Source organism: Fulmarus glacialis, unplaced genomic scaffold, assembly GCF_000690835.1.
Source record: "Fulmarus glacialis isolate BGI_N327 unplaced genomic scaffold, ASM69083v1 scaffold24841, whole genome shotgun sequence".
NCBI lineage: Eukaryota > Metazoa > Chordata > Aves > Procellariiformes > Procellariidae > Fulmarus > Fulmarus glacialis.
Genome location: NW_009191240.1, coordinates 82,494 through 95,286, shown reverse-complemented (window position 1 = coordinate 95,286; position 12,793 = coordinate 82,494). Strand labels below are relative to the sequence as shown.

Sequence of the window (12,793 nt, the reverse complement as noted above, 5' to 3'; positions counted from 1 at the left end):
CAAGGTACTTCTGCAGATTTATGAGCTGATCAAATAGTATGTGATCATATAAGGGCAGCAGCATGTTCAAGCTAATATGCTTCCATTTCAGAATGATTATTTCAGACCTGAAGACACACTGGCACTGTTAGAAAGTTTTTGGTTAAGTTGGAGGCTCAAGTATATCTCCAGAATATACACCACAGAAATGTACTGTAGAACATATTGGCTAGTGACACATTCAAGACAATTGATTTGCTTGGTGAATACTTTGGACAGCTTTAGATGAAGAATCAGGTATAGGATAGTTATTCCTGGACTGTTACAGAAATTTTAAAATCATAGAATCATAGAATCATTAAGGTTGGAAAAGACCTCTAAGATCATGAAGTCCAACCGTCAACCCAACACTACCATGCCCACTAAACCATGTCCCTAAGCACCTCATCTACACGTCTTTTAAATACTTCCAGGGATGGTGACTCCACCACTTCTCTGGGCAGCCTGTTCCAAGACCTGACCACTCTTTCAGTGAAGAAGTTTTTCCTAATGTCCAGTCTAAACCTCCCCTGGTGCAACTTGAGGCCATTTCCTCTCGTCCTATCGCTAGTTACTTGCGAGAAGAGACCAACCCCCACCTCACTACAACCTCCTTTCAGGTAGTTGTAGAGCGCGATAAGGTCTCCCCTCAGCCTCCTCTTCTCCAGGCTAAACAACCCCAGTTCCCTCAGCTGCTCCTCATAAGACTTGGGCTCTAGGCCCTTCACCAGCTTCGTTGCCGTTCTCTGGACACGCTCCAGCACCTCAATGTCCTTCTTGTAGTGAGGGGCCCAAAACTGAACACAGTATTCAAGGTGCGGCCTCACCAGTGCCAAGTACAGGGGCACGATCACCTCCCTGCTCCTGCTGGCCACACTATTTCAATACAGGCCAGGATATCAGTTATCAGACCTTTCTTCTGTGCTCTGGTACAAGCACTAGCGAGTAGATGAGACAGATTATGTTGTCGTTAAGATAGCACATTCACGTGAAAAGTAGCAAGTTCAGAGAGAATACAATAAAAGGTAGTCAAATCACTTTGAAAAAGGAGTGAAAATAAGATTATGTAAATTTTGCACCAATGCATTGAATGGGAAAATACAAGGAGTAAGGATAAACAGGGGGGAAAAAATCATAATGGTGAAGATGCCAGATCAGAATTTATCTTTGGGTGAGATAGATGGAATGATGAAAACACAAGATAACACAGCCAAGTACAGTGGACTATTCAATAAGAATTTGAAAGGTAAACTCTCAGTATAAATTGGTCTGTGAAGGTACAGACATGCATTTTCATAGCAGCTAGATGTCTGAGGTGGTTTTTTGGCATTGGGCCTCATAATTTAAACCCTTTTGTCTAATCAAGATCAAATTAAACTTCTGTTCTGGAAATATTATGCCTTATTCTGTCCTTTCACACAATACAATTTGAGGATCAGCAGGTTCTTCCATTTCTAGATTATCCCTTTAGATATTTTTGAAGGCTGTCAATATCTCAATGTTGATGTGATTGGAATTAGGCAGAACCCATACTCAGGGTGGTCATTTCTTAGGAAGACTGCCAGACTTCAGTAGACATTACGTTTGTTACATTCTTCTGAATAAGTAACATTCCAAATAGATTAAATCCATTAAAATAATGGAGCATATCAGCAACGTGCAATCTAACCCAATAGCTTACTATTACCGCAGCAGATGGCTGCTTGCCTAAAATTTTACATGTGATATATACCAGCCTATAGTAATATACCAGAAAACAGAATAAACTGGTGTTTTCAAGTGCTGACTTCCTTTTCTACACTCGTACTAAAAATCTTAAAAGAAATATTTTTAATTTGTATAAACTATGACTTATCAGAAGCATGAAAAAAAATTACATATAAAAAAATATGAGCTTTTTACATTACAGTTAATTTGTTAGGATGCTTAACCGCATTAGTCCCACCATTAGCATCTAGACAACAGGGTCCATGCTGTATGCCCCCCATGGACACTATATCCTCACTAAAACGGGGGAATAAAGGATCACTCAATTGTTGTTCAGGTCCTTCACTAATATAGATAATCCAGGTAGGGTTTCATACCAATAAGGAATGCAAGTTAGGTAACAGAATCACTATGGATAAAACATCTTAAAGGATTCCAGTTATTCTCAGGTAATTAAGTTTCCTTTCTCCACATGCACCCCTGTTTAAGGAGTCCAAATGCCCTTTTGGTTCTCTTCAACTTGCACAATAAGCTCAATTAAAATAATAATGATGGTGAACATGTACCACAGCAGAATTTTATAAGCCTAATTTTTCCAGGAAAAACATAGGTACTTATGACCCTTCTTCTGCCTATATAGGTTAGGAAGTTAATTTAATTGCTCTTTTTTGGAAGCATAAAAAATTGCTTTTTAAAGCCTCTTCAAGACATCTTCAGATCTTGTTCCACTGTATTTTACGTTGCATAAGACATACTGTTTCTCTCTCAAAGAATGTACAGTCTAAACTGTGACAGTATAGAGGGAAATGCAACGTACCTTAATATCGCATTTACTTCATCACAAATTGTAGATATAGTCTATAGAATATTCAAGTTCTTCATGTCATAATGAATGTCATGATTATATATTTGAAAAGAGACTGTAAGAATAATTCTTCTGTAAGAAGAAAGAGACTGCAATAAAACTGAGTGCTAAGGGCTAAAATTTATCTAAAAAATCCTCTTTGTAAGTATATGAATTACATAATCTTCAAAAGCATCCAACACCTTCCAATGTCTTAAGTATGCACTTTCTTAAGATCTGGAGAGGACCAAGAGGACCAGAGAGCTTGACAAATATTTAAAATAAAATAATCTTTAGCAAACTAACTTTAGACAATCTTTTTTTTTTTTTTTTAAACATTTTGGCTACTGCATTTCCATTTATCCATAAATTGACAACTAGACAGAATCTTAACTCTGGCAGAGCTTCGAACCTTGTCTGTATTTTCAAAACAAGTCTAACTCTCTCCCTCAACAAATAAAAAGACTATTTCTGGTAGGAGATACATTACCAGTTAAATACTCAGTAAATGAAAAATCTTGAATATTCACTGAAATAGAGATTCAGTTGACACATCCAATTCCTGTTGTTTGAATGTTATTATTTGACTATTTTCTATCATTGTCCATATTTTCTTATTGGTATTTAAAGTGATCCACATCAGACCTCATCTCTAGTCCTAGTATTTAAAAAATAGGTCTAGAAAGGATCTCAGTAAGTTATGCAGTTCACTCATCTGACCCAGTAATATGTTTTTCTGAAAGCTGTTTTTCAGACTTTTTTTATTTTCAAAGACTTCCTTAATACTCCAAGGCAATCTATTTCAGTGAGTCACAGCCTTCTCAATCTTTAGACAATTAGCCATGTTGAGCCTGAATCTTCCTTCTTGCAATTCAAAGCTGTTATTTCTTGTCCTAAACACTATGAACACTGAAAGCATTATTCTGATTACTTTGCTCTTTGAAGCAGCCTTATTAAGTATTTAAAACCTCAGAATATCTCACTTAAGTCTCATTTTTTCTAGACTCAGAAAAATCTCTTGAATTAATTTTATCTTTCCCCTTCTTTTTAGGCCATGTCTTCTCTATTTCTGGTCAGTTTCACTGGTCTGTACTGGAATTCTGCAATCTGTCTAATAGACAGATATTTTTCCTGGAGTGTGACATCTGAAATTAGAAACAGTATTTTGGTAATGCCTTATTTATGATGAATAGAACAAAATGATTACAAACCCCTTCTCAAAGATAAATTGGAGGGCTTCTTCATTCACTTCTTTTACTAAGAGAAAGCTTAGTTAATATATAAGTCAGATAAATTGGCAATACCACAGAGATAAATTCTAGTAGGATGAATGTCATGATAAAAGAAAGAGGGGTATATTAAGTCCATTTGAACGACCACATATAGGAGCAAGTTTTCTCATCGAATTGGCACAGGTGACAAAGTCTGCTCCCCATGTGCAATAAGTAATGTCAAGCTTTGGATTTTTTGTATAATACTTACATTTTAAGCTAAGCATTAGTCTTTATTTTATAAGCAAGTAAAATGAAAACACTTTGATCTCATTCAAGGTGCAAAGGGTTCTGCTGATCTGGAGAGATGAGTCAGAAGTGACTCATCACCTGGTTTTTGGCAAGATATTTAGAACATGGACAAATCACAAGGTGAATGGTAGGAATCATTCGAAACACTATGCTCTCTCACCATTATTTAAAGGCTATATTGGTTTAATGTTACACATTTCTATTTTTCTGAAACCTCACAGATAAACCAGAAAGCAGAAGGTTTCTCCTCTGTATAGGATTTTTACTCTCTTTACTTAGATTTCACAGATGGTAACATTCTGCCATGTAATACAGCCTGCGTAGTAGAACCTATCATAGACACCAGTTGCTATCACCTGTGATCTCTTGAAGTACAGAAATCAAAAGATGACTGATGGTGTACAGATTCCAAAAGAAACCTTCTGGTCAAACATTTCTGATTGTGTTGTGCCCTTTTTAAAGGGTGTCTGTAGTATCACATAGAACCAAATAAGTGTCAATCACTTAAATACATTAAGCATCCATTATTCAGTATCCTGATTGTATCACAAGAATAGCATTTAAAGTCAGCCAATTTCTGGACAGATGTTTCAATCTCAGTACCAAAGGAAAACAGTTTCTTCTTTACTGGAACTACTTTCTATACCTTAATGCTATTATTAACAAAACAAGCAATTGCTAGTTACTCTACTTTTTTTTTTGAGAGTATTGCAGATAACAGAAATAAAACTAACCAGAACTATTATTTAAAGTCTAAGCCAGAAATGTCTTAGAGAAATGAGAGTAAAAAATGGACAACAAAACCATTGAGACAGATTGCTCACTTAAGAGTTATGTACCTATTAGCTGGATTCAGAAGGATGTGGGGGATGTACACTATGCCAGGAGGGTCACTGCCAACTAGAAACTCAAGTACACTGGAATGTTTATCCTATAGCAGCTTAATCCATAAGCTTTCTTTCCTCTTTCCTCTGAAATACAAGACGTTATTCTTTCTCATTTAGCAGAGGACAAAAGTACTAATTGCTTATAGCCCTATTAAATTAAGATCAGACAAGGACCAGTTAACAGTTGTGTTCTTTTGCCAGCTTCATCTCTGAGAATCTGCAGTATGATTCTTGTAGCAAGTTAATGGCTTACTTCAGAAGATATCAAAAGGAAAATTCTTCATTGCAAAAATGAAAGCAATTCGTTACCTCATTTGCCTTAACATAGACACGAAGAAGCACGTTGTCCAGAAACACAATTCTGAAGAAAGCTGGAGGAAAAAAAGCAAAGTAAAACACTGCCTTGATTATACTTTTTGTACCTCATTTAATCAACTTCATATGTTTATTTTCTCTCATCTAATCAATTTTCCTAAACCTGTGTCACAACTTAAGTTATGATAATTGTATCTTTATTAGCAGTGTAATTTAATTTTCATTTCTATTTTCATTTCATTTCTAACAATCCAAATATTTTGACTTACCAAAGATATCCTGCTTCCGTATTCTTTTGAAGACAATGAACTGGCTTGAAACAATAAACAGTGTCTCTCTTCTGAATAAGAACATATCTTTTTTGTGTGCGTGTATGCCATCCTTACGTCTCTTTTCTAATTCTCATCACCTAAACTAATTCCATCCTTTTACTCCAAAACATGTCTCTCAGACTGATCTGGATTCCTGATCTCACACGCACCAGCCTATGAGACACTTCCAATTCTGCACCTCTCACGCCTTCTCAAATGTTTTTTGGACAAAAGGGAAAGTACTGCCCTGTGAATGTTAGTGCCACACACTGGATTACCTCAAATTCTGTGTATATTTTTAGAGGAACCAGAAGCCCAGCCTCAACTATGCCTGTCCAGGAGGAAGCACCAAAGCTAAAAGCTCTTGAATTCTTCTAACTCCTTTTGTGGATTCACCTGCCACTAGTTGTGGTTAAAATTGAATGCAAGAAGTACAGAGAAGAAATGGTTCTATGCATAGAGCAAATCGGGTCTTCCGCAAACTTTGTTAATTTGGACTCACCTTAACTAATGTTACACCAGCCCTTTCATTTTGAATCTTAGACTCACCGTCTAACTTTGTCATGGAGGAAGAGCTCAGGGGAAGAGGATCCAAGTAGTTCATTTTGACTAGTTTAGCACCACCATAACATCCAGAGGTCTCCAGAGGCATGGAGGGAATTGGGTCCTTACAGAAAACTTTGTAGTCTAGTTCTGTATGCACTGTATGCATAGGAGTAAATAATCCAACATATATTGTAAAAGAACGCAATGAGGAGATGGGAGACTCTTAATAGGAGAGGGCTGAAGAAAAGGCTCCTTATAAGGAAATATATTATTGTTAACCAATAGATATATTATTGTTGACAATAGCTCAATCAAGATTCAAATGACCCTCCATTACCATTTTTGAAATATTAAGACACCTTCAGTTACAGTTACATCCACTTCTGCAAACATGCCCTGAACCAACCTTTGATGACATTTGTACATTCTTTTCCGCTTGCTCTTAGAGTAAGAATTAGTCACATATTATGTATACATAAATAACAGACATTTTAAGGTGGATTTTGAATACATTCACAATTAAACCTATCTTTGAAGCAAGCTATTGTAACTTGAAAATATCTAATTGGAAATACATATTAGCATTATAGTTTATTGAACGCTGAGGTTTGCTACTTGTTTCTGAATTTAAAAATTGCATCAGTATTTCCGAAGAGTTTAAGGGAAACCTGAGATAAGAAAGTTGCTGGCAAAGTTGTCACCAGATATAAATGCTGCCAATGCTTTAGTAAAAGATGAAATGTTATTTTTACGTTCTTATTCTTTCTTCATATTAGTTTTTAATAATAATTTTTTAAAAGGAAACTAAATGGAAAACTGTCATGTAAAATAATATAACAGTAACTTTAGACAAGCTCATTTGCATCTTTTTTTCAGTCAAAGCAAAATGAAATTAAACAGTATTAAAGTGATTTTTATATACAAACACATAGGCTAAACACAAAATGCTGAAAATACAGCATACTGAAACAAGCATAATTTCTGTAGTCTTCAAATTATCTGTTAGGAAAATGTATGAAAAACAAATGCAAAATACAAGTGAATGATCAATAAGTGCCAGCTTCAATAGTGCAACATTTTATTAATGACAGAAATATCTGGTTTTAACACTGCTCGTGTTAGAAAAAATGCAGTGATAGTAATAATGGCAGCAAAGGGGGATTTGGCACTGAATATATAAAATAGCAAAAGCACATCTCAGTGGTCTTTTAAATGGATCAACAAAAAGCTTATTAGTGGAAAATAAAAAAAGAATTCCTTTCAGTTATTTAAACTGGCCAATCAAAGAGCTGAATAAAAATTTGTTTGCGTAAAATAGTGCAGTACAATTTACACAAGGTTATCGTAGGAATGTTACCTTTTTTTCAAGTCAACTGATGTGAGTGTAAACACAAATATGCTAAGATACATTTAGCAACTTGCACATGTGTGCATTTGTATTTATTCAACTGCACAACATATAAATGTTTAGTACTAAAAGGTGCACTTTTAAAACTAGCTTTATTTGTGGCTTGCTTATACACTTGTAGCCTAATTTATGCTTTTTTTTTTTTTTTTTTTTTTTTTTTTTTTTTAAATTCGACCTACAATGGTGGTGTTCCTAAAAATACATTTGTGTGGAATGTCTAAGTTTCTTATTTAAAAACTCAACAATCTAAAATGCAATATAGTACAGTGATGTTTATCTTACTATTAGGCTTTACACGAAGTTTTCATGTTCTGCTCTCCAAATGTATATTTCAGGATGTACATCAAACTTGAAGTCAATTTAAGCTATGTCTGTGATGGGAGAAAAGATGTGGGGCACATTAAAATACACTAGCCATTTTGAAACAGTAGTTTATGTCTTTTTTAAAAAAAAAGAAAAATCTTTAATTCTCCTAAAGTTTTACATACAAAGAATAAATGAAATACGATCTTATTTCCTTAAAATTTAATACCGGAAATCGGTGCAAGATAAAAATCTATTATGTGGTTGACTTGTTTTCAAACAGGAACCTGAGTAAGGGCAGGAAATATAGCATTATGACTAAAATAATAACATTCCTTAATAATTTAAGTAGCTGAACAGGTTTTTAATGTTCTACCACAAAACAGCAAGGCAATAGATGATAATGGCCTTGTATTCAATGAATTATCATGAACACCCACTGCAAACCTGAATATTTTCTGCAAAAATAAAACATCAGATTATGCACAATAATAAAAAGCATCAGAAATAGATGCACCTGGATTTTTTTTTCTTTTTTAAACCACAAATATCAGAATTCAGCATTTATGTCACAGTCCTTGAACAGTTGCTCTGAGATGACTACATTAAGCACACTACTGCACTAAGTAGACACCCCACAACAGGCTTGCGCTGCAACAGTAACATAGTTTTCATACAGGCACAGACTTTTTCTTATTCATGTTCAAAACCAACATGAAATAAACAACTCAAGACAATATTAGGATTCATCCCACATTTCCTTGTTAGCAAAAAGTTCTTGCCACTTTGGTAATTGAAGTCACTGAATGTTTTTAAAAATTGCAGGTACCTCAAGGGAAATAGGAGTTCCATATTCAGCAAGGCAGCATTATATCAGGATATTTTATACCAACTAAGGCATAAAGAACTTTGCATCAGGATATACCATACTCAATCTTTGAATAAAGTTTCGTATTCTGTGTGGTGAAAGTGCATAGGAGTGGGATTCCACTAGAGTACAAAGAATCCTCTCACAGTATTAAGGCCTTTCAATCTTATGTGAACTGTGTCAGGCTAAAGTCAGCACAGTGGAAAAAAAAAAAGGCTATCATCATACTGGACACCACTGAAGTTTTCTCAGCATGTCTTTTCCTCTCCTAGTTGTCGCTCATCTTCTTCATCAGCTTCCTCAATAACCTGAATTTCATCTGCTTGAGGTAAAGAGGAGATCTCAGTCAGCAGTTTAGCTCCTTCAGCTTTATTTTTTTCTTCGTCTTCAATCACTTTCTTCCATATTTTGTGATTTTCACTGAGATGGTGTATTAGCTGGCAAAATATTCGTCTACCTTTTTTTCTTTGAGCTTCTGAAAATTATAAGCATATTTGATTGTTTGAGATTCAAAGTAATTGTATTTTACACATAAAAAACCAATGGCATGTTGTAAGAGAGATGTAAATTTGGGCAAAAAACATGGATGCTTATTCAGAATATTTAAATAGTGACATGGCAAAGGATAACAATGAGTTTCTGTTTCAAATTGCAGGTCTCCTAGTATCAACAAAAATTTTATTAAAAGAGTAAAATTTATGAAACAGCATAATCGCAAAATCTGCAATGTTCGTACTGTACAATTTCAACCATCATTGCTATGTCTGAACCTATTAAATGACAACCACATGCACCAACTGAAATACAGAAACTTACTTAAAATAAGATCATCTTCCATTTCTTCATCATCACTGTCTAACTGTGCTCCATCATCATCTTCAGTACTTTCTGCATCCTCCTCCTCTTCATCAACCCATTGCCCCGGAAGCAACCCAGCTGCATTATAAGAATTACAAAGGGGGCCAACTATGTGAGTGATGAAAGATTCTTGCAGTTTTGCAAGCTGTGGAGAAGAACGATCCATGAAAGGGCTTATAGGTAATCCAAGACTTGCTTCTTCATCACCCTGAAAAAGAAATGAAAAAAATTATCAGAACATCTCACAAAATTAACTTTAAATTTTTATTTTAAAGACTACTTTTAAGGAACCAAGTAAACATCACATTGTATCTTTTTACTAGAGGCAATAATAGTCTAGACTAAGTGAATGAAAATGTAATTAGGCAAATTTAAAATAAAGACACATTATGGCTCAGACTTGCATAGACTATAGTCCTCCCTTCAGCTTTGCTGCGAGATACCCTTGCGCATGGATGGAGACCTAGTTCTACTGGAGCTGCTATTCCTCTGCCTTTACAGGACAGCTTCAGGGTAGGCAGAGATTTGACTTCAATTGCTGAGCTGATGAACAGAGAAAATGGGAAAATAATCAGCTAGAGTAAGGCATTCTGGTAAAGAATAGAAGAATTAAATGAACTATAACATCCAGAATAAAGTGGTTTGGTTTTGGGTTTTTTCCCATTTTATAAACTGGAGAAGAAAAAAATTGAAGAGTTGCTCATACACAACTCTGATAATCACTTACCTCAGCACTTCTGTGGACCTGATAGTTTTACAAAAGAGTTTTTCCTAAAGGAGCAACTTAGAATACTAAGGTCTTACAGTAAGTGTAAGTACTTCAGATTATTATTGCTATTGCTTAAATATCCCAAGTGATTTTGGTGTTCACTTTTATCTTCCTAATTTGAAAAATATTTTTCAAATATTTTTTGGTCGTTGCCTCATAAATAGTTAGCTCCTCAGAAATGTGACTACAGAAAAATAACAGAGTAGAAATGTAGAGTACGTTTGGGGAGGCTTACAGAAGTTGCAAATGTAAAAATAGGCAACAAATTTTCAGACCTTTTCCCAGTTAATCTTGATAGGATTATTTATCAAAGTTCCACTGTAAAAATCTTATTTACATTTTAATACTTAGTTACAAATATGCATTTCTAATATTTAATTTTGAAAGTTTTGAAATATCTTCTGTCTTTGCACTAAGAGTTAGCTGAATATACATTTCTATTCTTGTGGATTCTACACACATTCTTTGACTTGGAAACATACCAGTGAACTTAACTTCCCAAAGTGGAAGAAGCTATTTTGGTTTATCAGCATCATCCTAAGAAAGAAAACCAAAAGAAAATAAACTAATATCTGAAAAATGGACATCATTGGCAGGGAGCTTGTTTTCAAGCTTCTAACACAATTGATAGAAAGTAAAATACTATGTTAGTATGCTACCCATAAAAATAAATTTTCAGTATTCGGAAAAAGAAGATGGAAATACCTTACTTGAAGATCTAACACAAGGAATAATGTTTAATTTAGTTATACGTTTGGTAATGCGAAGACTTGATCATCTGCCTCTCATAAAAAAGAGTAAATTACACTTTCCATACCCACCTGTTCATAAAATTCATTAACAATGCCTTCTGTCCATTTCAGATGCAGCTCTCTAACTTTTGCTGGGCCATTAATATCTGCCAGTTTGATGCATATTTGACAGGCCAGTAGGCGATCATTTTCATTGCTCCATTCTATACCATGGCTGTTGATATCATTGACCTGGGTTGAGCACATACATTTTTAAAAATTAAGTTTAAAATATTCAAAGTTGTTTTTTTTTTTCCAGGCTTTGCACAACAGACACTTGCACTAATTTTTCTATATTATTTTTTGTCTTATATAGTCAAAAAAAGTCATTTACTATCTCTCAGAAGGTGGAAATGTGACATATGATCGAGGTCTCCTGTGGGTCCCTATGTCACATTTGCTAGGCTTATTAGGCAATCTACAAAGCCATCTACGACTGGGTTGTACAAAGGAAATACTCTATTTGCATTTTTTTAGTAACTTAAATTTAAATAATATAAAACTTTAAATGCAAGTTATTAATACTAACAACTACTGAGTAGCAACACTAACATCAGTGTATCATGACCAGCTCAGTGCAGACACTAAAACGTAACAAACCTTGGCATTAAACTCTGCAAGGAAATCAAAATGCTTCTTGAGATCTGTGGCAAGGATTGCTTCAATCACTACGAAACGAAAACGCTTGAATTCTACATGATCAAGATTTGATAAAAAGTTGTATTCTGGTCGTGATAAGAAAAGATTCCAGGCAGAAGCAGCATGGTGATTTTCTAAGACTGATCTGTCATTGTAGAGAACAGCCTACAGAAAAAAAAAAAAAAAAAGAAAAAAAAAAAAAAGACAATCATAAATGACAGAGTGAAGATTTAAAATTATAATTAAATATTTTGAAGCTTAAGGGCTAGTCAGAAACAAGTCTTAATTTAAAAAAACAAAAAAGAAAACAGCTATTGGAAATGTTGTTTTTTCCTTCTAGTTTTGAGGGTTAAAGTGAAATAAAAATGGCAGATGAGGAAAAAAAAAACAAAACCACAAACAATTAGCAAAGTTTTTTCTTTCCTTAAAAGTCCTTAACGATGTCTTAGTGACATCTACATTCACACTGTAGGCACACATACACAAACCACTTAAAATGTAGACTTTGTACTCTTGGCAGTATGTGTAGAGCACACGCACTGACATAAAAAAAAAAAACCAACCAACCAACCAAAAACAAACCAAAAGCCAGATCTAAGTATATGCTTTTTATTCCAGTATTGTTTAAACAAAAATGAAAAGAACTCCAAAGCATATAAGAACCATAGTTAAAGTGAAATGGTGTGGAGTATCACTAGTTTTCAATGTGCTACATTTAATGCTTATGATGAATACATTTTAACTGCAAATGAATTCACTAAAACATTAAAACAGCAGTAGATTTTACTCACAACTCCCGTGTTTATACAAAACATCCTAGAAAATAATTAATTGAATATAGATTAAATAGGACCTGACAAAAAAAATTCTGATTTCAGATACAGACAAATAATTTTCTGGTTAAAGAATTTCTTACCTGAGGTGCATTTGTAGCCACTAGAAAAGCATTTGTACGACCAGGATGATCATAATCATGCATGGCAGCTGCTACATATAAAGCCATCAA

The 12,793-nt window shown here is 34.4% G+C and overlaps 1 protein-coding gene across 1 annotated transcript in view; it reads right to left on the bottom strand.

Moving 5' to 3' along the window:
• Window positions 1-8,370: 8,370 nt before the first annotated feature.
• PDE3B (phosphodiesterase 3B, cGMP-inhibited) overlaps window positions 8,371-12,793 on the bottom strand; it is a gene marked incomplete at its 5' end in the record, with an annotated part of 86,869 nt that continues 82,446 nt past the window's right edge. The window contains 5 exons of the mRNA XM_009586620.1: window positions 8,371-9,205; window positions 9,547-9,796; window positions 11,179-11,340; window positions 11,749-11,952; window positions 12,704-12,793. The exon at window positions 12,704-12,793 is cut by the window's right edge and continues 131 nt beyond it. Coding sequence (XP_009584915.1) covers window positions 8,979-9,205; window positions 9,547-9,796; window positions 11,179-11,340; window positions 11,749-11,952; window positions 12,704-12,793 — 933 coding nt within the window. The remainder of the gene's footprint in view (window positions 9,206-9,546; window positions 9,797-11,178; window positions 11,341-11,748; window positions 11,953-12,703) is intronic.